This window comes from Chamaea fasciata, unplaced genomic scaffold, assembly GCF_029207755.1.
Source record: "Chamaea fasciata isolate MVZ Bird 193981 ecotype frontalis unplaced genomic scaffold, bChaFas1.0.hap1 SCAF_236, whole genome shotgun sequence".
NCBI lineage: Eukaryota > Metazoa > Chordata > Aves > Passeriformes > Sylviidae > Chamaea > Chamaea fasciata.
Genome location: NW_027094321.1, coordinates 97,942 through 125,638, shown reverse-complemented (window position 1 = coordinate 125,638; position 27,697 = coordinate 97,942). Strand labels below are relative to the sequence as shown.

General features: G+C 54.9%; 3 protein-coding genes across 6 annotated transcripts; all 3 read right to left on the bottom strand.

Moving 5' to 3' along the window:
* Positions 1-5,432: 5,432 nt before the first annotated feature.
* On the bottom strand, positions 5,433-10,609 carry LOC136304986 (uncharacterized). Its single transcript, XM_066208388.1, has 2 exons — positions 10,398-10,609; positions 5,433-7,742 (listed from the first exon to the last, which is right to left on the bottom strand). Exons 1-2 carry the CDS (start codon positions 10,607-10,609, stop codon positions 6,920-6,922), a joined length of 1,035 nt encoding a protein of 344 aa, XP_066064485.1. The 3' UTR covers positions 5,433-6,919.
* Positions 10,610-11,477: 868 nt separating this feature from the next.
* Positions 11,478-18,299, bottom strand: SUOX (sulfite oxidase). Of its 4 annotated transcripts, none has more exons than XM_066208396.1 (5): positions 17,781-18,299; positions 17,179-17,249; positions 16,890-17,091; positions 15,286-16,455; positions 11,478-13,104 (listed from the first exon to the last, which is right to left on the bottom strand). In XM_066208396.1, exons 2-5 carry the CDS (start codon positions 17,208-17,210, stop codon positions 12,850-12,852), a joined length of 1,659 nt encoding a protein of 552 aa, XP_066064493.1. In that variant the 5' UTR covers positions 17,211-17,249; positions 17,781-18,299; the 3' UTR covers positions 11,478-12,849. The 4 variants fall into 4 exon arrangements, with proteins under 4 accessions (XP_066064493.1, XP_066064492.1, XP_066064494.1 ...); XM_066208395.1 differs by having other exon boundaries at positions 17,868-18,299; XM_066208397.1 differs by lacking the exon at positions 11,478-13,104 and adding an exon at positions 13,123-13,981 and having other exon boundaries at positions 17,868-18,299.
* Positions 18,300-18,394: 95 nt separating this feature from the next.
* RAB5B (RAB5B, member RAS oncogene family) lies at positions 18,395-27,067 on the bottom strand. The gene is made up of 6 exons (XM_066208399.1): positions 27,007-27,067; positions 24,867-25,063; positions 23,857-24,008; positions 23,121-23,243; positions 21,791-21,884; positions 18,395-20,297 (listed from the first exon to the last, which is right to left on the bottom strand). The coding sequence occupies exons 2-6, from the start codon at positions 25,027-25,029 to the stop codon at positions 20,182-20,184; spliced, it is 648 nt and encodes a 215-aa protein (XP_066064496.1). The 5' UTR covers positions 25,030-25,063; positions 27,007-27,067; the 3' UTR covers positions 18,395-20,181.
* Positions 27,068-27,697: the final 630 nt, after the last annotated feature.

Sequence of the window (27,697 nt, the reverse complement as noted above, 5' to 3'; positions counted from 1 at the left end):
ACAAAAATCCGGGATGAATCCCGGGAAGCACAAAAATCCGGGATGAATCCCGGGAATCACAAAGATCTGGGGGATGAATCCCGGGAATCACAAAAATCCGGGATAAATCCCGGGAAGCACAAAAATCCGGGATAAATCCCGGGAATCACAAAAATCCGGGATAAATCCCGGGAAGCACAAAGTTCCAGGACGGCTCCAGGAGCTCAGGATGGATCCAGGATCTCCTCCCTTTAAGGAATGGGAATCCAATCCCATTTTTTTTTTTTTTTGGGATCAGCTCCCCCCCCTCCGGGATAATCCCGAAGCCGCCGAAATTCCCCTCCCCCCTCCCTCCCCCTCCCCCCCCAATCCCTGCGGGGCAATTCCAGCCGGGCCCTGGGAACATTCCAAACTTCCCTGGGAACATTCCAAGCCGCTTTTTTTTCCTCCCTCCTGGAATTTTCCTGGATCTCCTCCCCTTCCCCTCCCTCCCGCCGGGTTGGAATTTGAACCATTCCCGCCCCTCCTGGAAATTCCAGCGCCGATCCAAGAGGGAATTTCCCACCCTCGGGGCTCCAATTCCCGGCTTCTCGCCGCCAATTCCCGGTTTTTTCCCCCCCAATTCCCGGTTTTTTCCCCCCCAATTCCCGGTTTTTTCCCCCCCAATTCCCAGTTTTTTCCCCCCCAATTCCCAGTTTTTCCCCCCAATTCCCAGTTTTTTCCCCCCCAATTCCCAGTTTTCCCCCTCAATTCCCAATTTTCCCCCCCAATTCCCAGTTTTTCCCCCCAATTCCCAGTTTTTTCCCCCCCAATTCCCAGTTTTCCCCCTCAATTCCCAATTTTCCCCCCCAATTCCCAGTTTTTCCCCCCAATTCCCAGTTTTTCCCCCCCAATTCCCAGTTTTTCCCCCCCAATTCCCAGTTTTTCCCCTCAATTCCCAGTTTTTTCTCCCCCAATTCCCAGTTTTTCCCCCCCAATTCCCAGTTTTTCTCCCCCAATTCCCAGTTTTTTCCCTCCCAATTCCCGGTTTTTCTCCTCCAATTCCCAGTTTTTTCTCCTCAATTCCCAGTTTTTCTCCCCCAATTCCCGGTTTTTCCCCCCCAATTCCCAGTTTTTCCCCCCAAATTCCCAGTTTTTCTCCCCCAATTCCCGGGTTTTTTTCCCACCCCTGGGGATTTTCCAGCCCTGAATTTCTGGAAAAGGTGGAAAAAATTCGGGATTTTCGGCTCCAGCTCCGTGGAAAATTGGGATGAATCCCACAAAACTCGGTCACCCCCCGGGATTTTGGGGTTGGATCATCCAAACTCCCTTTGGATCCTCGGGAATCCCAAAAATTTGGGGGAAATCGGGGAAAAAATCCAGGGAAAAGCTGGGAAGGGATGGGAAGGGGCTGCAAAGCCAAAAAACCAGGAAAATTTGGGGGAATTGGGGGAAAATTGGGGGAAAATTGGGAAAATCTGGGAAAAGACAGGGAAAATTGGGGGAAAATCAGGGAAAATCCCAGAAAAATCAACGAAAATCTGGGAAAGATCAGGGAAAAGCGAGGGAAATTTGGGGGAAACGTTGGGGAAAAATGGGGAAAACATTGGGAAAAATGGGGGAAAATGGGGAAAATCCCAGAAAAATTAATGAAATCTGGGAAAAAATCCGGGGAATTTGGGGGAAAGGTTGGGAAAAATGGGGAAAATCCGGGAAAAATCAATGAAAACCTCGGGAAAACTCTGGGAAATTTGGGGAAAGGTCGGGAGAAATGGGGGAATATCCGGGGAAAATGGGGAAAAAATGGGAGAAATCCCAGAAAAATCAACTAAAATCTGGGGAAAAGTCCGGGAAATTCGGGGAAAACGTTGGGAGAAATGGGGGAAAATCCGGGAAAAATGGGGGAAAACTGGGGGAAAATGGGGAAATCCCAGAAAAACCAACGAAAACCTGGAAAAACTCCGGGAAAAGCGAGGGAAATCCGGGGGAAACGTTGGGAAAAATGGGGAAAATCTGGGAAAAATGGGGGGAAAATGGGGGAAATCCCAGAAAAATCAACTAAAATCTGGGAAAAAATCCGGGAAATTTGGGGAAAACGTTGGGAAAAATGGGGGAAAACTGGGGAAAACCAACGAAAACCTGGGGAAAATCCGGGGAAAAATGGGGGGAAAAAATGGGGGAAAAATGGGGAAAACCAATGAAAACCTGGGGAAAACTCCGGGGAAAGCGAGGGAAATGTGGGGGAAACGTTGGGGAAAACGGGGAGCGGGGCGGGGGCGTGGCCGGGGGCGTGGCCAGGGGCGTGTCGGGCGGGGCAGATCGGGGGCGTGTCGGGGGCGTGGCGGGGCGGGTGGGGTAGATCGGGGGCGTGGCCGGGGGCGTGTCGGGCGGGGCAGATCGGGGGCGTGGCGGGGGCGTGGCCGGGGGCGTGGCCGGGGGCGTGGCTCACCGGCCTCGACGTCCATGGCGCGGCGGCTGGTGCGGACCGGGAGCGGAGCGAAGGCGCCTCAGGCCGCGCTCGCCCAAAGGCCGGGCCCCGCTGCGAAAGGTCCCGCATTAATCATTAATCGCTAATTAGTAATCGCTATCAACCGCTAATCGTTACTAGCCAGCTGTCGTTAGTTACTCGGCGTTACCAGGCGCGAGCCGCCCAAGAGCTTTCACTCCCGGACCCATCGGCCCTAATTAGATATCAACCGGTTCGTTACGGCGGGTTAATTGGCCGCCAACTAATCGACTAATAATTGGCGAGCTATTAACTGGACGTTGATTTCGGTTCGTTAGTCGATCGGTCGTTAATTGGCCGTCACCGGGTGCGAATTGGACGTCGGATCGGGATGGTTGGATGTTAATCGGTTCGTGGTTGGATATTAATTGGTTACTAACGACCTATTAATTGGGTATTAGTTAATTAGCTACTATGAGTCGTTAGTTGGATAGTAACGAGCCATTAACGAGCCATTAATTGGCCATTAACGAGCTGCCGACGGCTCGTTCATTTGGTTATCAAAGAGCTAGTAATGAGTCATTAGTTGGTTGCTAATGAGCTATTAATCAGCTACTATTTGGGCACTACCGAGGTATTAATTAGCCATTAATGCGGCACTAATTAGATGTTAATGAGGTGCCAGAGCCGTTCATGCAGAGGGAACAGCCCGGGGTGATCCCAGGGGATGGGACAAATCCCGGGATTCGGGACGTTCCCAGGATTTTGGGACAATCCCGGGATTTCGGGACATTCCCGGGATTTCGGGACAATCCCGGGATTCGGGACATTCCCAGGGTTTGAGGCCATCCCATGCAGGAGCCAATCCTGGAATTAAGGCCAAGCCCGGGATCAGGGACAATCCCATCCTGCCATTCCATTCCTGGGGACAATCCCGGGATTCAGGCCAAGCCAGGATCAGGGACAATCCCAGCCCTGGGGACATTCCCGGGATTTTGGCCATCCCGGGATTTTGGCCATTCCCATTCCCGGGGACATTCCCACAATTCAGGCCATTCCCATTCCCAGGCACATTCCAGAATCCCCAAAATCCCCAAAATTCCCAAAATTCCTCCCCCCCTTCCCAACAACTCAGCCCATCCCTGTTTTTTTTACGGATTTTTTTGGTTTTTTTTTTGGTTTTTCAGGGCAAACGATCCCAAAAGCAGCAGCCCGAACAGAGGGAGAACCGGAGAACTCCCGGGAGCGAGCGAGCGGGAGAAGCAGGACGAGGATTCCCGGCGGATTCCCCGGCTGCGATCGGGCCAGAGCGCTCCCTTCTCCTCCCGGAGAAGAAAACGAGATCCCGGCCTGCTCCTCCCCGGGGAACGGCTCCGGGAGGATTCGGCACGACCCACAAACGGCGGCGCCCGGCGGCACGAGCTCCGGGCGCGGCCCCGGCGCTCCCGGGGAACGGCCCCGGCTCCCCCCAGCCCAGCCTCTCAAATCCACATTTTTTCCCATTTTTTTCCCATTTTCCCCCCTTTAAAATCCACCTTTTTCCCCATTTTCCCCATTTTCCCCCTTTAAAATCCACCTTTTTTCCCATTTTTCCCCATGTCCCCCTTTAAAATCCACATTTTTTCCCATTTTTTCCCATTTTTTCCCATTTTTCCCAATTTTTTCCCACTTTTCCCTCATCCCAGGCTTTAAAATCCACTTTTTTCCCCCAATTTTTCCCCATTTTTCCCCATCTCCCCCTTTGAAATCCTTTTCTACCCCAATTTTCCCAATTTTTCCCCACTTTTCCCTCACTCCAGGCTTTAAAATCCACCTTTTTTCCCATTTTTTCCCATTTTTTCCCATTTTTTCCCATTTTTTCCCATTTTTTCCCATTTTTTCCCATTTTTTCCCATTTTTTCCCATTTTTTCCCCATTTTTCCCCCTTTTCCCTCATCCCAGGCTTTAAAATCCACCTTTTTTCCCATTTTTTCCCATTTTTTCCCATTTTTTCCCATTTTTTCCCATTTTTTCCCATTTTTTCCCATTTTTCCCCATTTTTTCCCCATTTTTTCCCACTTTTCCCTCATCCCAGGCTTTAAAATCCACCTTTTTTCCCATTTTTTCCCATTTTTTCCCATTTTTTCCCATTTTTTCCGATCTTTTCCCATTTTTCACCCTTCTCCCTCATCCCAGGCTTTAAAATCCACCTTTTTTCCCATTTTTTCCCATTTTTTTCCCAATTTTCCCCATTTTTTCCCCCTTTTCCCTCATCCCAGGCTTTAAAATCCACCTTTTTTCCCATTTTTTCCCATTTTTTCCCATTTTTCCCCCTTCTCCCTCATCCCAGGCTTTAAAATCCACCTTTTTTCCCATTTTTTCCCATTTTTTCCCATTTTTTCCCATTTTTTCCCATTTTTTCCCATTTTTTCCCATTTTTTCCCATTTTTCCCCATTTTTTCCCCATTTTTTCCCACTTTTCCCTCATCCCAGGCTTTAAAATCCACCTTTTTTCCCATTTTTTCCCATTTTTTCCCATTTTTTCCCATTTTTTCCCATCTTTTCCCATTTTTCACCCTTCTCCCTCATCCCAGGCTTTAAAATCCACCTTTTTTCCCATTTTTTCCCATTTTTTTCCCAATTTTCCCCATTTTTTCCCCCTTTTCCCTCATCCCAGGCTTTAAAATCCACCTTTTTTCCCATTTTTTCCCATTTTTTCCCATTTTTCCCCCTTCTCCCTCATCCCAGGCTTTAAAATCCACTTTTTTTCCCATTTTTTCCCATTTTTTCCCATTTTTTCCCATTTTTCCCCATTTTTTCCCATTTTTCCCCCTTCTCCCTCATCCCAGGCTTTAAAATCCACTTTTTTTCCCATTTTTTCCCATTTTTTCCCATTTTTTCCCATCTTTTCCCATTTTTCCCCATTTTCCCCCCTTCTCCCTCATCCCAGGCTTTAAAATCCACCTTTTTCCCCCAATTTTCCCTTATCCCACCCTTTAAACCCGCCGGTTTTCCCAGTTTTTCCCCACTCCCACCACAAAACCCACAATTTTCCCTTTTTCCCCCATTTTCGCCCCATCCCGCCCTTTCCAATCCACGGGTTTTCCCCTTTTCCCCCTTTTTTTGGACCCGAAGCTCCGTGAGATTCCCAGCGCTCCCCAAAATTCCCTTTTGGTTTTTTCCCCTTTTCCCCCCAATCCCAGCGGGAACTCGCATGTTTTCCAGCCCTAAAAAAAAGGATTTGGGGGAATTTGGGGATTTTTGGGGGATTTTTGGGGATTTTTGGGGATTTTTGGGGATTTTTGGGGGATTTTTGGGGATTTTGGGGGATTTTTTGGGGATTTTTGGGGTTTTTTGGGGGGATTTCTGGGGGATTTCTTTGATTTTTTTTATTTTTGGAGGTTTTGAAGGTTTTTTGGGGGGGTTTATTTGGTTTTTTGGCATTTTTGGGAAATTTTTTTAGATTTGGGGGTTTTTTTGGGAGGGTTAGGGGGGTGTTTTATTTTTTGGAAGGTTTTGGGGATTTTGGGGGGTTTTGGGGGGTTTTTTGGTGATTTTTGCAGGGATTTGTGATTTTTTGGGGTTTTTTTTTTAAAGTTTTGGGGGGATTTTGTTTTCTTGGGAGGTTTTGGGGGTTTTTTTGTGGCTTTTTGGGATTTTCGAGGGGGTTTTTTTTGGAATTTTTTTGGAATTTTTGGTTTGGTTTTTTTTTTTGCGGTTTTTCTGGATTTTCCGTCGGGAAAACCCTGCGGCCAAATCGGGTCCCATCCCCCCCCTCCCCCTCCCGGCCCCGCCCGGGAGACGATCCCAGATTTTCCCCCACATTCCCAGGGCGCTTCTCCAGGAATTCAAACGAGAGGGAAAAAAAAAAAAGGGGGGGGAGGCTGAGATTCCCAGGGCTGGGAAAACCAGGAATGGAATCGGGGAGAAATCCAGGATAAATCCCAGGAAAAATCCCGGAAAAATCCCGGAAAAATCCCAGGAAAAATCCCAGGAAAAATCCCAGAAAAACCCCAGAAAAAATCCCAGAAAAATCCCAGAAAAACCCCAGGAAAAATCCCAGAAAAATCCCAGAAAAATCCCAGAAAAATCCCAGGAAAAATCCCAGAAAAGCCCCAGAAAAATCCCAGAAAAACCCCAGGAAAAATCCCAGAAAAATCCCTGGATAAATCCCAGGAAAATTCCAGGAAAATCCCAGAAAAGCCCCAGAATAAATCCCAGAGAAATCCCCGTTCCCAGGCTGCGCAGGGCCGGAAAACCAGGGAATGGAACGGTGGAGAAAACTCAGGGAAATGCCAGAAAAATCCCAGCGAAATCCCAGAAAAAAATCCCAGCGAAATCCCAATTCCCGCTCTTTTACAGGGCTGGGAAAACTGGGAATGGGAGGGTGGAGAAATTCCCGTTCCCAGCCTCGGAACAGCTGGAAAACCAGGGAATGAAATCCCAGCGAAATCCCAATTCCCACTCGGAACAACTGGGAGAACGGCGGGAATGGAATCCTGGAGGAATTCCCATTCCAGCCCTGGGAAAGGTGGGCTAAATCCCAGAAAAAACCCGGGATAAATTCCCATCCCCAGCCTCGGAAGAACCGGAAAACCAGGGAATGAAATCCCAGCAAAAACTCCATTCCCAACCTTTTAAATCACTGGAAAAAGCAGGGAATGGAATCCTGGAGAAATTCCCACTCCAGCCCTGGGAAAGGGTGGGATAATCCTGGATAAATCCCTGGATAAATCCCCAGCCCAGCCTCGGGGCAGCTGGAAAACCAGGGAATGGAATCCTGGAGAAAGCCTCCGTCCCACTTTCGGCAGGGCTGGAAAACAGGGAATGGAATCCCGGGAAATTCCCAATTCCAACTCTTTGCGGGGCAGGAAAACAGGGAATGGAATCCCGGGAAATTCCCAATTCCAACTCTTTGCGGGGCAGGAAAACCGGGAATGGAATCCCGGGAAAATCCCAATTCCAACTCTTTGCGGGGCAGGAAAACAGGGAATGGAATCCCGGGAAATTCCCAATTCCAACTCTTTGCGGGGCAGGAAAACAGGGAATGGAATCCCGGGAAATTCCCAATTCCAACTCTTGGGAATGGAATGTGGAGAAATCCCGGAGAAATCCCGGAGAAATCCCGGAGAAATCCCCATTCCCACCTTCTAAAGCAATGGGAAAAACAGGGAAGAAAACGGCAGGAAAATTCCCACTTCCAGCTTTTCCACGAGTGAAAAAGGAGGGAAAGAAATCCGGGAGAAATCCTTGGCACGGCCCAAAGGCCGGGAATGCAATCCTGGCAAATCCCAGAAAATCCCGGCAAATCCCATCCCGGGGGCCCCCAGCGAATCGGGAATGCGATCTCTTTTTTCTCCTTAAAAAATAAAATAAAATAAAATAAAATGAAAATAAAATAAAATAAAATAAAATAAAATAAAATAAAATAAAATAAAATGAGAGAAAATAAAATAAAATAAAATAAAATAAGAGAAAATAAAATAAAATAAGAGAAAAGGAAAGAAAAGAAAAGAAAAGAAAAGAAAAGAAAAGAAAAGAAAAGAAAAGAAAAGAAAAGAAAAGAAAAGAAAAGAAAAGGAGAGAAAATAAGAGAAAATAAAAATAAGATAAAATAAGGTAAAATTAAAATAAATATTTTTAAAAAATTAAAAAATAATAAAATGAAATGAAAGAAAAGAGAAGAAAAAATATAAAAATAAAACAAAATAAAACAAAATAAGAGAGAGGGAAAATAAAAAGAAGAAAAAATTAAAATAAATGTAAAAAATTAAAATAAAAGTTTTTAAAAAATAAAAAAATAAAATAAGAGAAAAGAAAAATAAAAGTATGATAAAATAAAAATAAGTGTGAAATAAAAGCAACAATAAAATAAAATAAGGCCAAAGAAAAATAAAAATAGGACAAAATGAAATAAAAATAAACACAAGATAAAAATGAAAAATGGCAAAAATAAAATAAATAAAATAAAAATAAAAAATAAAAAATAAAATAAAATAAAATAAGGCAAAAGAAAAATAGAAATAAGATAAAATGAAATAAAAATTAAAAATAGCAAAAAGAAATAAATAAAATAAAATGAAATGTCTTTTCGTGGCCCGGAAAATCCACGGCGGCAGGAGGAGGAACCCAAGGCGAGAATGCCCCGGCCGGGCTCCGGCCGCAGCCCGGGAACAAACACGATCCCGCATATTCTGGGATGTCCCACCGCCGGGCTTGGGGCGCTTGGTGGGGTTTGATCTTTGGGATAAATCCCAGAAAAAAAACCTGGAAAAACAATTCCAGCATATTCTGGGATGTCCCACCGCCGGGCTTGGGGTGCTTGGTGGGGTTTGATCTTTGGGATAAATCCCAGGAAAAAAACCTGGAAAAACAATTCCAGGATATTCTGGGATGTTCCTTTGCCGGGCTTGGGGTGTTTGGATGGTTTTTGTTTTTTGGGATAAATCCCAGGAAAAAAAAAACCTGGAAAAACAATTCCAGCATATTCTGGGATGTTCCTTTCCCGGGCTTGGGGATTATTTTTGGGATGGATCCCCAGACAAACCCGGCCCAGGAGATTTTGGAGCTTCAGCCGCTTCATCCCGGTTTGATTTGGATCTTTTAGTCGGAATCTTCAATTCCAAAGCGGAGCAGCTCCCCCGGGGAAGAGATCCCAAAAAAAACCCCGCCTGGAGCTGCCGTGCCCTTGGATAACCCCGGAATTCCCTCGGGGGATCCAGGAGGTGGAAAAATCCCCCCGAAATTCCCCCCAAAAACAGGGAAAATCCTTTTCGTTTTTATTTTATTGGGGAATTTGGGGGGGTTTTGGGGAGGAGATTCCAGTTGGGAAAGGGGAAAAAACGGGAAAAAGTTCCCCCCCCCCCCCAAAAAATTCCGTTATCCTAAAAAAAACCGGGAATTTGGGGGAGGGGAGAGTCCCAGAAATGTCATTCCAGGGATTCCGGGGAATCTTGAAAGGGGTTTTTTTGGGGGGGGAGGGGGGGTTGATCCCCTAAAACTCGGATTTCAGAGACCCCTCCCCAAAAATCAGAGACCCCCAAAAATCAGAGACCCCCAAAAATCAGAGACCCCCAAAAACCAGACAGGGAGCCCCCCCGAAAAAACAGAGACGCCGGAAAATACAGCCCAGAGACCCCCCCCCAAATCAGAATTCCCCAAAATACAGCCCAGAGACCCCCCCCCAAATCAGAATTCCCCAAAATACAGCCCAGAGACCCCCCCCCCAAATCAGAATTCCCCAAAATACAGCCCAGAGACCCCTCCCCAAATCAGAATTCCCCAAAATACAGCCCAGAGACCCCCCCCCAAATCAGAATTCCCCAAAATACAGCCCAGAGACCCCCCCCAAATCAGAATTCCCCAAAATACAGCCCAGAGACCCCTCCCCAAATCAGAATTCCCCAAAATACAGCCCAGAGACCCCCCCCCAAATCAGAATTCCCCAAAACACAGCCCAGAGACCCCCCCCCAAATCAGAATTCCCCAAAACACAGCCCAGAGACCCCCCCCCAAATCAGAATTCCCCAAAACACAGCCCAGAGACCCCCCCCCAAATCAGAATTCCCCAAAACACAGCCCAGAGACCCCCCCCCGAAAAAATTCCGATCCCGCCAAGACCCCCTGAGGGTCTGGGGGGGACACGACCCCCCCCAAATCCCGCCCTGACACCCCGGGGGGGACACGACCCCCCCCAAATCCCGCCCTGACACCCCGGGGGGACACGACCCCCCCCCAAATCCCGCCCTGACACCCCGGGGGGGCACAGGGACCCCCCCCTCCCCAAATTCCGAGCCCGCCAAAACCCCCCTGAGGGTGTCAGGAGGACGCGCCCCCCCCTCAGAACGACCCCCCCAACCCGGCCCCCCCAAACCCGCCCGGGGTGGGTGGGGGAGGGGGCAGCGCGACCCCTCCTCACCCCCGGGAGCGCGGTGACACCCCCGCCGGGCCGCGCCCCCCCCCCCCCGCCCCCCAGCCCCGCCGCCGCCGCTGCCCGGCCGCCGCGCGCTCTCACCGGGCTGGGGAGGCCCCCCCGGGGCTGGGGGGGCTCCGGGGCTCCCGGCGCGGGGGGGTCCGGGGGGCTCCGGGGGGCTCCGGGCGCGGCGGCGGCGGCGGCTCCTGAGGAGACCCCGGGCCCCCCCCCGCCCCGGCCACTTCCGGCCCCGCCAGCCCCGCGCCGAGCGCGGAGCGCCTCGAGCAGGGAGACGGGGGGAGCGCCGACAGCATCGATGGGGCGGGTAGGGGTGAGGAGGAGCGCGGAGGGAATCGAGCGGGGAGAGCCGAGCGCGTCGATGGCGCGGGGATCGGTGACGGGGATCGATAAACGGGGATCGATAACGGGGATCGATAACGGGAGAGTGATAACGGGGATCGATAAACGGGGATCGATAACGGGGATCGCTAACGGGAGAGTGATAACGGGGAATCGATAACGGGGATTGATAAATGGGGGAATTGATAACGGATATTGACGACGGACATTGATAACGGGGTTCGATAACGGGGATCGATAACAGGGAAGGGAGTCCTTTTAGGCTCAGGGGTTATTTGGGGTCATGGAATCCTTATCGGGTCAGGGGAGATCCCATGGGGTCAGGGGGTTATTTAGGGTCAGGGGAGATCCCATGGGGTCAGGGGGTTATTTAGGGTCACGGTGCCCTATAGGATCAAGGTGTCCCACGGATTCCCATAGGATCAGGGGGTTATTTAAGGTCAGGGTCACGGTGCCCTATAGGATCAGGGGGTTATTTAGGGTCAGGGAAGATCCCATGGGGTCAGGGGGTTATTTAGGGTCAGGGTCACGGTGCCCTATAGGATCAGGGGGTTATTTAGGGTCAGGGTCACGGTGCCCTATAGGATCAGGGGGTTATTTAGGGTCAGGGTCACGGTGCCCTATAGGATCAGGGGGTTATTTAGGGTCAGGGTCACGGTGCCCTATAGGATCAGGGGGTTATTTAGGGTCAGGGTCACGGTGCCCTATAGGATCAGGGGGTTATATAGGGCCAGGGTGCCCTACAGGATCAGAGGATCCCAAAACTGCCCCCCCCCCCCAATCCCACCGTGCCCTCGTTGCCCCAGGAAGGTGCCGAACCCATAAAAGTTCCCAAATCTTTATGGCAGGAGGCACTTTCACACATCGGGCTGTAAAACGGGGCCGTAAAACCCTCGGGGCCATAAAAACCCCGCTGACCTTCGAGCTGCGGGGCTGCACGAACCGCCGGGCCCACGGAAATCTTTGGGGTCTCCAGAACATTTTGGGGTCCGTGAAATCCTTTTGGGGTCTTTAGAACCCTTTGGGGTCCGTAAAATCCTTTGAGGAACCATAAAAAATCCTTTGGGGGAGCCCATAAATTCCTTTTGGGGTCTCCAGATCCCTCTGGGGTCTATAAAATCCTTTTGGGGTCTCCAGATCCCTCTGGGGTCTATAAAATCCTTTTGGGGTCTCCAGATCCCTCTGGGGTCTATAAAATCCTTTTGGGGTCTCCAGATCCCTCTGGGGTCTATAAAATCCTTTTGGGGTCTCCAGATCCCTCTGGGGTCTATAAAATCCTTTTGGGCTCTGTGGGACACTTTGGGGCCACAGAACCCTTTGGGATCCACTGAGATCCCATTGATCCCCAGGGATCCCCGGTGGCACTCAGCGGGTGACGGTGACAGGGACGCGGTGCCAGGCACTGCTCAGGACCTGCTGTGTCCCCAGTGTCCCCTCTGTCCCCGGTGTCCCCGTGGTGTCCCTGGTGTCCCTGATGTCCCCAATGTTCCCGCTATCCTTGATGTCCCCGATGTCCCCATGGTGTCCCTGCTGTCCCTGGTGTCCCCACTGTCCCCAATGTCCCCATGGTGTCCCCGATGTCCCCATGGTGTCCCTGATGTACCCGATGTCCCCATGGTGTCCCCGATGTCCCTGGTGTCCTCACTGTCCCCGATGTCCCCATGATGTCCCCGGTGTCCCCATGGTGTCCCCGATGCCCCGACGGTGTCACCCAGCGGGTGACAGTGACACGGTGCCAGGCGTTGCTCAGCACGCCCCGCAGGTTCCAGATGGGCCCCACGGATCCCCGATGTCCCCAACACACCAATGTCCCCACGGTGTCCCTGGTGTCCCTGATGTCCCCACTGCCCCCGATGTCCCCACGGTGTCCCTGGTGTCCCCACTGTCCCCGATGTCCCCAGTGTCCCTGCTGCCCCCGATGTCCCCACGGTGTCCCTGGTGTCCCCACTGTCCCCGATGTCCCCAGTGTCCCTGCTGTCCCCGATGTCCCCATGGTGTCCCCGATGTCCCCACGGATCCCCGATGTCCCCAACACCCCGATGTCCCCACGGTGTCCCTGGTGTCCCTGGTGTCCCCACTGTCCCCGATGTCCCCGATGTCCCCACTGGCCCCGATGTCCCCACGGTGTCCCCGATGTCCCCACGGTGTCCCCGGTGTCCCCACCGTCCCCGCTGGTGTCCCCACGCAGCGCCCCTCAGCGGGTGACGGTGACGGGGACGCGGTGCCAGGCGTTGCTCAGCACGCCCCGCAGGTTCCAGATGCCCTCCACGCCCTCGGGCTGCCCGTTGTAGCTCCGATCCACCGCCTTGCAGACCAGCTCCAGGCGCGCCCCCGCCGCCACGGGCGCGCGCAGCTCCCACAGCGCCCAGGCCCAGGCGCGGCCCCGCTCCGGCCGCGGGCACAGCTCGGCCTCGCGCCACGTGCGGCCGCCGTCCAGGGACACGTCCACCTGCGGGGAGGGCGGCAATTAGCGCTAATTAGCACGGAGCAGTGCGTTACTGTTGTGGTATTGTTGTATTGTTTGTATTCTATTGCTATACGGATGAATTGATCATTATTACATTATTATATTGTTATATTCCTATACCCCATCCAGAGACACGTCCACCTGCGGGGGGAGGTAATTAGCGCTAATTAGCATAGAATATTGTGTGATTATTGTCCTACTGTTGTGTTATTTATATTGTATCGCTGTACTGATGAATTGATCATTATTATATTGTTATATTACATTCCTATAGCCTGTCCAGGGACACGTCCACCTGCCAGGAACGGGTAATTAGCGCTAATTAGCATAGATTATAGTGTTATTATTGTCCTATTGTGGTGTTATTGTTACACTATTATTGTATTATTCATACTGTATTGCTATAAGGATACATTGATCATTATTAAATTATCATACTGATACACCCTGCCCATAGACATGTCCACCTGCCAGGGATGGGGACAGCTAATTAATGTTAATTAGCATAGAGCAGTGGTCTAAATATTGTGTTATTATCGTATTGTTTATAGTCTATTGCTATACGGACGCATTGATCATTATTAAATGATTAGATTGCTATATCCCGTCCAGAGACACATCCACCTGCCAAGGGGTGATGGTCGTAGATAATTAGTGTTAATTAGCACACAGCAGCGTGCTGTTGGGTCATCGTCGTGCCGTTATCGTGTTATTTATGCCGTGGTTCTATAGGGATACATTGATCATTAGTAAATCATTAAATTACTGCGATGTTTCAATCATTAAATTATTCGCCATGTTTTCTGTTGTGCCGCTGCGTTGGCCGTTAAATTACACTTCGTGCAGTTGCTGTGTCAGTCTATTATTGCGTGGTATATCCCAAAATTAATTAACAAATTCAGCATTAATTATCTTTATACCACCATGTACGTATGTATATAAATTCCCCCCAGTTTTCCCAGGAATTCCATCCAATTCCCAGGAATTCCACAGGAATTTTCCCAGCACTTTCAGCCCCCTCCACCCTCAGTGCCAGCCCCTTTTCCCACCCGGATTTCCCGGTGATTTGTCTCCTTTTCCCCGCCCACTTTTCCCCTCAATTCCGCCCATTTTTTCCCCTGGTGAATCCGCCCACTCTTCCTGGCCTGTCCACCCACATTCCCCAGAAATTCCACCTGCTCGTCCTGGGGATCCCAGCCACTTTTCCCAGACATTCCACCCCACTTTCCTGTCCATCCCCTGTTCCCGTCACCTTTTCCCTCCCCATTTTCCCATCCATCTCCCTTTCCCACCCCATTCCCCATCCATTCCCCATTCCCCATTCCCCATTCCCCCCTTCCCCACCGCATTCCCCATCCATTCCCCCTTCCCCACCCCATTCCCCATCCATTCCCCATTCCCCATTCCCCATTCCCCACCCCATTCCCCATCCCATTTCCCATCCATTCCCCCTTTCCCCACCCCTCTCCCCACCCCATTTCCCCCATTCCCCACCCATTCCCCCATTTCCTCCTTTCCCCATCCATTCCCCACCCCATTTCCCCACCCCATTTTCCCCTTTCCCCACCCCATTCCCCATCCATTCCCCTTTCCCCATCCATTCCCCCATTTCCCCACCCCATTTTCCCCTTTCCCCACCCCTTTCCCCACCCCATTCCCCATCCCCCATTCATTCCCCCATTCCCCATTCATTCCCCCATTTCCCACCCATTCCCCCTTTCCCCATCCCATTCCCCATTCCCCACCCATTTCCCCCTTTTCCCACCCCATTCCCCATCCCATTCCCCATCCATTCCCCCATTCCCCACCCATTCCCCCTTTCCCCATCCCATTCCCCATTCCCCACCCATTCCCCATTCCCCACCCCATTTCCCCCATTCCCCACCCCATTCCCCATCCATTCCCCATCCATTCCCCTTTCCCCACCCCATTCCCCACCCCATTCCCCCCTTCCCCACCCCATTCCCCATCCATTCCCCATTCCCCATTCCCCCATTCCTCACCCCATTCCCCATCCCATTCCCCATCCATTCCCCTTTCCCCACCCCATTCCCCATCCATTCCCCATTCCCCATTCCCCTTTCCCCACCCCATTCCCCACCCCATTCCCCACCCATTCCCCATTCCCCACCCCATTCCCCCGTCCCCCCCGCCGGGGCTCACCCTGATCACCTCCCTCCCTCCTCCGCTCCAGGCGTATCCCCGCACGGTGATCTCCCCGGCGGGCACGGCGGCTCCGGGCCGGGGCTCGGTGATGGCCGACTGCACCGGCAGCTCCTGGATGGCCGGAGCCGCGCGGAAATCCACCGAATCCCAGTCCACCGACGGGCAGAACCCTTTGTAATCGTTCTGCTGCCAGTGGCTCGGGCTCTCGGCCGGCGACACCGCCACGCTCCGCAGCCACTTCACGCTCCGGGCGCCCACCACGCCGGGCACCACCACCCGCAGCGGGAAGCCGTGATCGCGGGGCAGCTCCTGCCCGTTCATCTCGTAGGCCAAAATCACCTCGGCTTGCGGGCTCATGGCTCTCTCCAGCGGGATGGAAGCTCCGTAGCGAGTCCCCGAAGCGTCCTGGTCCAAACCTTCGAAGCACACGTGCCACTCGCCGTTCTCGTCGCCCAAGCCGGCGGCCAGCAGCACGTCGCGCAGCCGGGCTCCGCCCCAGCGGGCCGTGCTGATGGCCCCCACGTCCCAGGACAAGCCTCTGACGGGCCGGACGCGGCTCATTTCGGAGCGCCGGTTCCCCGCGCACTGCAGCGTGGCCGTCACCTCGTGTTTGGGGAAACGCCGGCGCAGCTCGGCCAGCGACAGCGACAAGGAGCGGCCGCCGGGAACTTCCACCTGCAGCCGGTACGAGCCCGGCTCCACCGAGGGCACCGGGAGGTGGTTGCGGGTGAAGAAAAGCTCGTTGGGAGTCAGGAAACTCTGCGTGAGCAGCTCCGGGGGCGGCTCGGCGTTAAAAGGTTTCAGGCTGTTGACCCGCAGCGCCGGGTGGCGCGGGGGGTCGCCGGCGAAGGGGTCCTCGGTGTCCCCCGGGGGTGGCGCGGCTTCCTCGGGGCTCAGCTCGCCCACTTTGTAGTCGCGCAGCAGCTCCAGCACGTGGGGCTGGCTGTGCACGGCGTAGAGAGCCCAGAAAGGCTCCAGGGCTCCGCCGGCCGCCAGCAGGATCTTGTCGGGGCCCCCCGGGTGCAGCTCCACGAAGTCGGTGACATCGAAGACGTCGGTGCCGTGAGTGACCCACACGCGGTCGCTCGGGGTGCGGTGCTGAGCCACCTCGGCGCGGGTGTAGCGGGGATACTGCGGGGCCGGCGGGGCGCGGGCGGCCTGAGCGGTCTGCGGGCACCGCCAGGGTCAGCGGGAGCCCCGGCACCCCGCGCTGGGGTCACCGCTGGGCTGGGGTCACCCCTTCCCCGGTGTCACCCCTTCCCCGGTGTCACCCCTTCCCCGGGATCCTTCCCCTCCGTGCCACCTCTCAGCAGGATCCTCCCGTCCCGGTGCCACCTCTGCCCGGCCGTGGCCTGTCCTGGTGTCACCCCTTCCCCGGGATCCGCCCTCCGGTGCCATCCCCCGTCCCGGGACCCCGCTGCTGTCCCCGTGTCACCTCTCACCGCGACCCGCCCCCTCAGGTGCCGCCTCCCGCCGGGATCCAACCCCGCCCTCGGTGTCCCCGTCCCGGGGAGGGACCCCGGGGTGTCGCCGCCCCTCCCGGTGCCACCACCCGAGGTGTCGCCGCCCCTCCCGGTGCCACCGCCCCCGGTGTCGCTCACCCTCCGCCGCCGCTCTCCGTAGGCCAGGACGGCCCCGAGCCCGAGCAGCGCCGCCAGCACCGGGGCCGCCCCTCGGTGTCCCTTCGGTGTCCCCTCTCCCCGGTGTCCCCCCGGTGTCTCTGCCCGGTGTGCCCCCGGTGTCCCCGCGCTACCGGCGGCCAACCGGGAGCAGCCACGGGGCAGCTGCGTCAGCGGCGGGAGCCTGCGGGGACAGCGGGGTCACCACGGTCCCGGGACACCGGGGGGACACCGAGGGGACACCGGGGAGACACCGGGGAGCCGTTCCTACCTGCGGCCGCCCATGGCCCGGAGCAGCAGCATCGCGGCTGGGACCGGGACCGGGACACGGCCCGGGTGGCACTGCGGGGGAGAGCGACAATCAGGGACCTCCGCTGCGGCACAACCGTGCCCGGGGCTGCGGTGCTGTCCCTCGGTAACCCCAGCCCGGTCGGTCCCGGTTCAGTGCCCCCGGAGCTCGGTCGGTGCCAGCCGCAGCTCGGTGCCGGTCCCCAAGTCCCCAAACCCCCTGCGGGTCCTGGTTTGTCCCCTCCCCATCCCGGTCCCGGTTGTCCCCTCCCCATCCCGGTCCCAGTTGTCCCATCCTGGTCCCGGGCCCGGTTGTCGCCTCCCCATCCCGGTCCCGGTCCCGGTTGTCCCCTCCCCATCCCGGTCCCGGTCCCGGTTATCCCCTCTTCATCCCGGTCCCGGTTCCGGTTGTCCCTCCCCATCCCGGTCCCGGTCCCGGTCGTCTCCTCCCCATCCCGGTCCCGGTTGTCCCCGCCGTAGGCCCAGTCCCATCCCGGTTGTCCCCAAACCCCCCCCCACCGCCGTCCCCGTTGTTTTCCCGCCGAGCCCCAGCGTGCTCCCGGTTCTCCCTCCCCTCAGCCCCACCCCGATCCCGGTTTTTCCGCCCCCATTCCCATCCCGCTCCCGGTTGTCCCCGTTCTCATCCCGGTCCCGGTTGCCGCCGCCGCGCACCTGCGTAACGGTTCCGGTCCCGCGGCGTCCCTCCGAGCGCGGCCGCTTTAAGAGAGGGGCGATAGGCGTGGCTTCGACTCCTCTGGCCACGCCTCCTATTTACTTTAACGGGGGCTAAGTGGGCGTGGCCGCCCCTAGGGTGGGCCCCACCAGCTCCGCCTTAAAGGGGCTACGCCAAGCGAAAACCCGACGGGGTCGCCTTAAAGCGGCCACGCGGATTTAAAGCGGCAACGCCGCTCCCCAATTTCCCGCCGGGAATTTTGGGGTGAAAAACGGGGAAAAAAGGAAAAAAACCCGGCAAAACCCAGGAGCCGCCAGGCAGCTGCGAGCTGTGATAAGCGTTATCAGGGCAGAGCCGCGATCTGCCAGCGGCTGCTGGCACCGGATGTCGCCGGTGTTGTCGCCTCCCTGAGCACACAAAAAAGTTGGGAATTTTTTGGGATTTTTTTTTTTGTCCTTCTTTTTGTCCGTATTCGGTTGTTTTTTAAACTTTACATTAAATACATGGGTAAATCAGCGACCCGACGTTGTGGTTACCACGATTGTTATTTCACCGCGAGGGAGGAGCTTCCCCGAGCAAGGAAAACAAGAAAATAAAATAAAATGAAATTGAAAAGAAAATAAAATAAGAAAATAAAATAAGAAAAAGAAAGAAAATCAAAGAAAAAAAAAAAAGTCGGGAAAAAGAGGAAAAGTAAAGAAAAAAATAAAGAAAAAGAGTGACAGGAGCTGCAGTGTCCCCGTTGGGTCCAGGGCTGGGACATGGCGGGGGGGTCACCAATTTGGGGACATCGATGTCACCGATTCCAGAGGCACCGGGAATGTCGCCAAGGTGTCCCCGGGAATGTCCCCAAGGGCTTCATACGGGACCAGGTCCCTCCACCCCACAGCTGCCACCCCCCCGTGCCTGAGGGGACAATTCCGGGGGTCCCCAAATTCCGGGTGACACCGCTCTGGGGTGTCCCAAATTTTGGGGACACCGAGGGTCCAGAAGGGACAAGGACAAAGGGACAAAGACCCCTCACTGCCACCCCCGGGGACACCCAGGAGACACTGAGGGGACATCATCGGCCATAAAGTGCAAACAGGGACAAACTGGGAGGCGCTGGGAGGGGACAGGGGGTGGCACCTGAGGGGTGGCCATGGCTGGGGACACCTGGGGACACCGAGGGATCACCTGGGGATGTCACCTGGGGGGTGACCATGGCCATGGGGCCATCCCTGTGAGGGACATCCCCCCCCAGGGCCAGCCCAGACCCCCGAGCAGTGTCCCCTCAGTGTCCCCAGGTGTCCCCAGGCACTTTGGGACCCCCCAGCCGAGGCCACCGGGGAGGACACGGGGACACTGCAGCCGCTGCCCCCGAGGGGAACGGGCACAACCGGGCAGAGAACTCCACAGAAATCCAGCCCGGGGCTCTGAGGGATCCCCAGATCCTGGGGCGGGGATCCTGGGGGGATCCGAGCGTCCGAGGCCCCGGGGATCCTCACGAGTCCAGTCCCGGCCGAGCCGGCCCCGCTGCCTCGGGGATCTGGGAAAGGGATCCGGTGGGATCTGGAGGAGCCAGGATGAGTTTGGAGGAGCCAGGTGGGATCTGGAGGATCCTGAAGGAGTTTGAAGGAGCCAGGTGGGATCTGGAGGAGCCAGGAGCCGTTTGGAGGATCCAGGAGGAGTTTGGAGAATCCGTGTGAGATCTGGTGAATCCAAGAGGGATCTGGTGGAGCCAGGTGGAGTATCCGTGTGAGATCTGGAGGATCCAGGTGGGGCCTGGTGGAGCCAGGAGGGATCTGGAGGATCCAGGAGGGATCTGGTGCCGAGGGGGAGCCTTGGAAGCCTCAGAAAGTGCTGGGGAGAGTCCCAGGGCAGGGACGGAGCTGGGATCCAGGCTGGATCTGGTGGGATCCCAGCTGGAATCTGGCTGGGATCAGGGCTGCATCTGGCTGACTCCTGGCTGTGACTGGGGCTGCGATCTGGGCTGGGATCCTCACTGGAGTCTGGCTGGATCTCTGTGGATCCCTCAGCGGCTGCAGCACCGGCCCCGGCCCCGCAGGCTGGGATCCTGGCGGGACTTGGGCTGGATCCCGTGTCAGTCCCAGTGGATCCCCTGGGATCCCTCAGCCGCTGCAGCCCCGCAGGCTGGGTCTGGGTTCAATCCCGGCCGGATTTGGGCTGGATCCCAGCAGATCCTGCGGGATCCCACAGTCGCCGCAGCACTGCCCGTGGCCCTGCGGGCTGGATCTGGGTTCAATCCCAGTTCAATCCTGGCTGGACCTGGGCTCAGCCCCGGCTGGATCCCAGCGGATCCCCCGGGATCCCTCAGTTGCTGCAGCACTGGCCCCGGCCCGGCGGGCTCTGCTCGCTCAGGTCCACGCCCCGGCCCCGGCCCCCGGGCCCGGCCGAGCTCTGCGGCTCCGTCTTTGGCAGCTTCTTGGCTGGGAACGGGGAGAGCCAGGGTTACCTGGGGTGTTCTGGGGCTTTCCGCGGGGTTTTCAGGATGCTTTGGGGCGATTCGGGTTGGTTTGGAACGGTTTGGGATGGTTTGGGACGGTTTGGGATGGTTTGGAATGGTTTGAGACGGTTTGGGATGGTTTGGGATGGTTTGGGACGGTTTGGGATGGTTTGGGACGGTTTGGAATGGTTTGGAATGGTTTGAGACGGTTTGGGATGGTTTGGGATGGTTTGGGATGGTTTGGGATGGTTTGGAACAGTTTGGGATGGTTTGGAACGGTTTGGGATGGTTTGGGACGGTTTGAGACGGTTTGGGACAGTTTGGGACGGTTTGGGACGGTTTGGAATGGTTTGGAATGGTTTGAGACGGTTTGGGATGGTTTGGGATGGTTTGGGACGGTTTGGGATGGTTTGGGACGGTTTGGAATGGTTTGGAATGGTTTGAGACGGTTTGGGATGGTTTGGGATGGTTTGGGATGGTTTGGGATGGTTTGGAACAGTTTGGGATGGTTTGGAACGGTTTGGGATGGTTTGGGACGGTTTGAGACGGTTTGGGACGGTTTGGGACGGTTTGGGACGGTTTGGAATGGTTTGGAATGGTTTGAGACGGTTTGGGATGGTTTGGGATGGTTTGGGACGGTTTGGGATGGTTTGGGACGGTTTGAGACGGTTTGGGACGGTTTGGGACGGTTTGGGACGGTTTGAGACGGTTTGGGACGGTTTGGAATGGTTTGGGATGGTTTGGGATGGTTTGGAACGGTTTGGGACGGTTTGAGACGGTTTGGGACGGTTTGGGACGGTTTGGGACGGTTTGGGACGGTTTGGGACGGTTTGGAACGGTTTGAGACGGTTTGGGACGGCTTGGGACGGCTTGGGACGGTTTGGGACGGTTTGGGACGGTTTGGGACGGTTTGGAACGGTTTGGAACGGTTTGGGACGGTTTGAGACGGTTTGGGACGGTTTGGGACGGTTTGGGACGGTTTGGGACGGTTTGGGACGGTTTGGGACGGTTTGAGACGGTTTGGGACGGTTTGGGACGGTTTGGGACGGTTTGGGACGGTTTGGGATGGTTTGGGACGGTTTGGGACGGTTTGGGACGGTTTGGGACGGTTTGGGACGGTTTGGGATGGTTTGGAATGGTTTGGGACGGTTTGGGACGGTTTGGGATGGTTTGGGATGGTTTGGGACGGTTTGAGACGGTTTGGGGCTATCTGGGATGGTTTGGGGTTTGGTTTTTTTTGAGACTCCCCCAAAACCCCTCAGGAGCCCCCTGAAAACCCCTCAGGACCCCCTGAGACCCCCCCAGAACCTCCGTGAGACCCCTCAAAGACCCTCAGGATTCCCCAACACCCCCAAACCCCTCAGAGCCCCCCCTCCCGAGACCCCTCAAAGACCCCCCAAAACCCCTCAGGACCCCCCTAAGCCCACCCCAAAGCCCCCCCAGACCCCCTTGGGACCCCCCCGGGCAGCCCCCCACCGATGGCCAGGAAGAGGTCGTTGACATTCATGGCTGTCTTGGCCGAGGTCTCCATGAAGAGCAGGCTGTTGTCATCGGCGTAGGCCTGGGCTTCCTGCAGCCAAAACAAGGGTTTAAAAAACCACAGAAATGCCCCAAAAACCACTCCAAAAATTCCCCCAAAAAACCCTCCACAAGTTCCCCCCAAAAACCCCTGCGAAATTGCAAAAAAAAAAAAACTGGCAGAAATTAAAATAATAATAAAAACAAAACAAAACAAGAAATTGGCAAAAAATGCCCAGGAATTCTGCCCCCCCCCTCCCCCCCAAATGCCCATTAATTAAAGAAAAATAAATAAAATCCTGTAAATTCCCAAAAAAATTCCCATAAATTAAAAAATAAAATTCCTGTAAATTCTCCCCCCAAAAAATCCCTGTAAATCTCCCAAAATTTCTATAAATTTCTAAAAAAATAACAAAAAAATACCAAAAAATCCTTATAAATTCCAAAAAAATCTCTGCCAAAAAAAAAAAAAATCCCGATAAATCCCCCAAAAAATCCCAATAAAATCCCCCAAAATTCCCAAACAATCCCCGAAAAATCCCAATAAAATCCCCAAAAAACCACCCAAAATCCCCAATAAAATCCCAAAAAAACCCTCCAAAAATCCCCAATAAAATCCAAAAAAAACCCCCAAAAAAACCCAATAAAATCCCAAAAAACCTCCAAAAAATCCCCAATAAAATCCCCAAAATCCCCAATAAAATCCCAAAAAACCCCCCAAAAAACCCCAATAAAATCCCAAAAAAACCCCAAAAAACCCCAATAAAATCCCAAAAAAACCTCCAAAACCCCAATAAAATCCCAAAAAAAACCCCAAATCCCCAATAAAATCCCAAAAAAACCCCAAAAATCCCCAATAAAATCCCAAAAAACCTCCAAAAATCCCCAATAAAATCCCAAAAAACCTCCAAAAATCCCCAATAAAATCCCAAAAAACCTCCAAAAATCCCCAATAAAATCCCAAAAAACCTCCAAAAATCCCCAATAAAATCCCAAAAAACCTCCAAAAATCCCCAATAAAATCCCAAAAAACCTCCAAAAATCCCCAATAAAATCCCAAAAAACCCTCCAAAAATCCCCAATAAAATCCCGAAAAACCCCCCAAATCCCCAATAAAATCCCAAAAAACCCCCCAAACCCCCAATAAAATCCCAAAAAATCCCCCAGGACCCCCCCCAAATCCCCAATAAAATCCCAAAAACCCCCCAAATCCCCAATAAAATCCCAAAAAACCCCCAGGACCCCCCCAAATCCCCAATAAAATCCCCCCAGCTCCCCCCTCCCTGACCTCATACTCCACCATCCTCTTGCTGGCCAGGTCAGCCTTGTTCCCGGCCAGGGCGATGACGATGCTGGGGCTGGCCTGGCGCTGCAGCTCCTTCACCCAGCCCCGCGCCCGGGCAAACGTCTCCTGGGGATGGGAGTGGGCTGAGACCCCTCCCCAAATTCCCTAAAATCCCTGAGACCCCTCCTCAAATCCCCAGAGACCCCTCCTCAAATTCCTGAGAAATCTGAGATCACCAGAGCCTCTCCTGTAGCTTCTTCAGCCAGCCCTGGGCACGGGAAAACGTCTCCTGGGGACGGGAGTGGGCTGAGACCCCTCCCCAAATGTCCTGAGACCCCTCCCCAAGTCCTCAATCCTCCTTGGGACCCCTCCCCAAATACTCTGAGATCCCTGAAACCCCTCCTCAAATACTCTGGAACCTCAGAGACCCCTCCCCAAATACCCTACAACCTCTGGGACCCCTCCCCAAATACTCTGAGATCCCTCTCCAAATATTCTGGAACCTCAGAGACCCCTCCCCAAATACTCTGGAACCTCTGGGACCTCTCCTCAAATCCCCTGAGAACCCCCTGAGCCCCCCAAATCTGCCCCAATCCCCCCCCAGACCCGGCTGGTGATGTCACAGACCATGATGGCAGCCTGGGCTCCCCTGTAGTACCCCCTGAGACCCCCAAATGCCCCTCAAATCCCCCCCAAAACCCCTCAGGACCCCTCTGAGACCCCCAAAACGCCCCCAGACCTGGTTGGTGATGTCGTAGACCACGATGGCAGCCTGGGCCCCCCGGTAGTACATGGGGGCCAGGCTGTGGTAGCGCTCCTGCCCCGCCGTGTCCCAGATCTCAAACTTCACCGTGGTGTCGTCCAGGCACACGGACTGCGTCAGGAACGCCGCTGGGGGGACAGCAAAAAGTGTCACCACAGTGTCACCAACCCACCCAGAGTGTCACCAACACAGCCACAGAGCCATCACTGTGTCACCAACCCAAACAAGGACAGAGACTGCGTCAGGAACGCCGCTGGGGGGACACCAAAAGTGTCACCACAGTGTCACCAACCCACCCAGAGTGTCACCAACACAGCCACAGAGCCATCACTGTGTCACCAACCCAGCCAGGCACATGGATTGTGTCAGGAACGCCGCTGGGGGGACAGGGGAGACCAAAATTGTCACCAGATTGTCACCAAACCCAGTCAGGGACAGCCCACAGTGTCACCAGAGTGCCGCCAACCCAGCCAGGCAAACAGACTGTGTCAGGAATGCCGCTGGGGGGACAGCAAAAAGTGTCACCACCGTGTCACCAGCCCACTCAGAGTGTCACCACAGTGTCACCAGAGTGTCACCAACCCACCCACAGAGCCACCACAGCGTCACCAAACCCAGGCAGGGACAGCCCAGAGTGTCACCAGCCCACCCAGGGACACCTCAGTGCATCCCAAACCCAGCCAGGGACACAGAGTGTGTCAGGAATGCCGCTGGGGGGACAGGGGACAGCAAAAAGTGTCACCACAGCGTCACCAACACAGCCAGGGACACCTCAGGGTGTCCCAAAACCTTTCCAGGGACATCTCAGCGTGTCCCAAACCATTCCAAAAAGCCCTCCCTGCACCCCAGCTCTCACCCTGGAATCACCCAAACCCATTTGGGATCCCCCAGATCCCTTTAGGATCCCCCCAACCCCTCTGGGATCCCCCCAGACCCCTCTGGGATCCCCCCAGACCCCTCCGGGATCCCCCCAGACCCCCGCTCACCGCCGATGGTGCTCTCCTGGTACTCGTGGAACTGGCCCTTGACGAAGCGCAGCACCAGGCTGGACTTGCCCACGGCCGACTCTCCCAGTAAGACCAGTTTGAACTGGCAGATCTTACTGGGCTGGGAGTGCCCGTTGGGCCGCTGGGCCCCGCGCCCGGCCATGGCCCCACACGGCTGCGACGGCCTGGGCCTGATCCTGGGGGGAGACAGGGGGTCAGCACACTGGGATGGGATTGTCATACTGGGATGGGATTGTCATACTGGGAGGGGATTGTTATACTGGGATGGGATTGTCACATTGGGATGGGATTGTCATACTGGGATCAGCACACTGGGATGGGATTGTCATACTGGGATGGGATTGTCATACTGGGATGGGATTGTCATACTGGGAGGGGATTGTCATATTGGGATGGGATTGTCACATTGGGATGGGATTGTCACACTGGGATCAGCACACTGGGATGGGATTGTCAGACTGGGATGGGATTGTCACACTGGGATGGGATTGTCATACTGGGATGGGATTGTCATACTGGGAGGGGATTGTCATACTGGGAGGGGATTGTCAGACTGGGAGGGGATTGTCAGACTGGGATGGGATTGTCAGACTGGGATCAGCACAGTGGGATGGGATTGTCATACTGGGATGGGATTGTCATACTGGGATGGGATTGTCATACTGGGATCAGCACACTGGGATGGGATTGTCATACTGGGATGGGATTGTCATACTGGGATGGGATTGTCACACTGGGATCAGCACACTGGGATGGGATTGTCATACTGGGATGGGACTGTCATACTGGGATGAGATCATGACAGTGGATCATCATACTGGGACGGGCTGGCCCCCTGATCCTGGGGGGGAAATAGGGGATTTCTACTGGGATGGGGTTAGCATACTGGGATCATCATACTGGGATGGGATTGTCATACTGGGATGGGATTGTCATACTGGGATTATCATACCGGGATCAGCACACTGGGATCAGCACACTGGAATGGGATCAGTATACTGGGATAGGAACATCATACTGGGATCAGCATACTGGGATGGGACTGTCATACTGGGATGGGATCAGCACACTGGGATAACCCAACTGGGATGGGAACATCATACTGGGATCAGCATACTGGGATGGGACTGTCATACTGGGATGGGATCAGCACACCGGGATAACCCAACTGGGATGGGAACATCATACTGGGATCATCATACTGGGATGGGGTCAGCACACTGGGACAGGTTGGCCCCCCTGATCCTGGCGGGGAATAGGGGATTATCATACTGGGATGGCATTGTCATACTGGGATCATCATACTGGGATGGGATCATCCCACTGGGATAGGATCACCCAATTGGGATCAACCCTCCGGGATGGGATCATCCCACTGGGATCAACCCTCCGGGATGGGATCACCTCATTGGGATCAGCCGCTGCGACAGGACAGGCTGATCCACCCAGGGGATCCCAAACCCTGGAGGAACCTTGGTTCTGAGGGAGCCCAAACTCTGAGGGAGATCCCAAATTCTGGGAGAGCCTCGGTTCTGGGGGATCCCAACTTTGGAGGGGGAGAACCCCAATTCCAAGGAATCCCAAATTCGGGGAGAACCCAAATTCTGAGGGAATCCCAACTGGGGAAGGAAAAGGGAAAAAACCCCAAAACTGCCAGGAAAACATTCCCAAAATAAGAACGAGGGCGGAAAACACCCCAATAATGGGGAGGGGACACAAAAACGCCCCCAAATCAGGGGGAAAACACCCCACTAATGAGGAGAGGGTGTTAAAACCACCCCAAAACAGGGGGGAAAAAACACCAGCAATGGAGAATGGACAGAAAACCACCCCAGATCAGGGGAAAAAAACCCAAATAATGAAGAAAAGGACCGAAAAATCCCGCCGCAAACGGGGGATCCCCCCTCACCCCCCCGACCCCCCCGGGGGGACCCCAGCCCGGAATTCCCGGAATTCCCGGCCCGGGGGATGAGGCGAGCGCGGTTCCCTCAGGCCGGGCTCCCCCTCCCCAAACCCCCAGCCGGGCGTCGCGCCCTCGGCGCTTCCTCCCGGTTGTTTCCCGGTTGTTTCCCGCCCTCGGAGCCGGCCCCGGTCCCCTCAGGGTTCCCTCCCCCGGTACCTCCGGGCGCTCCCGGCGCGGCCCCGAGCGCACAAACAGCGGCTCCGCCAAAGCCCCCTCACGGAGGGGGGGGCGGGATTAGGCGAAGCACTGACCAATCAGCGCAGAGTCCGCCTTAATGTTCCGCCAATGGGAAGCGAGAAGGGCGATGCCCCGCGCAGCTCCGTCAATAGGAAAAGGTGAGAGCGTGATGGGCAGCGCGGCGGCCAATAGGAGAGAAGAGTGACGGCGGCCAATGGGAGGAAAGTAATGCAGCGAATGGGCGGGGTTTGATGTGCGTGACAAGGCGGGCCGCCAATGGGAAGCGGAGACCCGCGGGAGGGCGGGACCGACAACATATAAGGTGACCGGGGAGGGCGGAGCCCCTCAGATGCATCAGCCAATGAGAAGGCGGAGGAAATGAAGCTTCGCCCAACCAGAGGAGGTGTTGGCTGTGATTGACAGCGGGGCCCGCCGGGAGCAGGAACGTTGGGGGCGGACCAATCAGCACCTTGATTGCGTGCTGGGCGTGGCCATAAAAGGGGCGTGGATTACGGACGGGGCGTGGCCTGAGGAGCAGCCAGGGGCGGGGCTTGGGGACATTTAGGGGGGTCCTGGGGACATTTGGGGACAATTCCGGGGGCTCTCAGTGACAGGCCAGCCCCAGAGGTGACAATGACACCCTGACCCCCCCCCCTCCCCAAAAGAGAAA

What these genes read in the sequence shown, in the direction of transcription:
- SUOX (XM_066208396.1), bottom strand. Translation starts at nt 17,210, where the DNA reads ATGCTGCTGCTCCGGGCCATGGGCGGCCGCAG. An exon ending in CGGGCCATGGGCGGCCGCAG is followed by an intron (nt 17,092 to 17,178) that starts GTAGGAACGGCT and finishes CTGTCCCCGCAG; the next exon opens with GCTCCCGCCGCTGACGCAGC. An exon ending in GAGGGAGGGAGGTGATCAGG is followed by an intron (nt 13,105 to 15,285) that starts GTGAGCCCCGGC and finishes CCCTCCCCGCAG; the next exon opens with GTGGACGTGTCCCTGGACGG.
- RAB5B (XM_066208399.1), bottom strand. Translation starts at nt 25,029, where the DNA reads ATGGCCGGGCGCGGGGCCCAGCGGCCCAACGGGCACTCCCAGCCCAGT. An exon ending in TCTACGACATCACCAACCAG is followed by an intron (nt 23,244 to 23,856) that starts GTCTGGGGGCGT and finishes TCCCATCCCCAG; the next exon opens with GAGACGTTTGCCCGGGCGCG. An exon ending in CGACCTCTTCCTGGCCATCG is followed by an intron (nt 20,298 to 21,790) that starts GTGGGGGGCTGC and finishes CCCCGTTCCCAG; the next exon opens with CCAAGAAGCTGCCAAAGACG.
- LOC136304986 (XM_066208388.1), bottom strand. Translation starts at nt 10,609, where the DNA reads ATGCTGTCGGCGCTCCCCCCGTCTCCCTGCTCGAGGCGCTCCGCGCTC. An exon ending in GGGGGGGCCTCCCCAGCCCG is followed by an intron (nt 7,743 to 10,397) that starts GTGAGAGCGCGC and finishes TTATTTTTTAAG; the next exon opens with GAGAAAAAAGAGATCGCATT.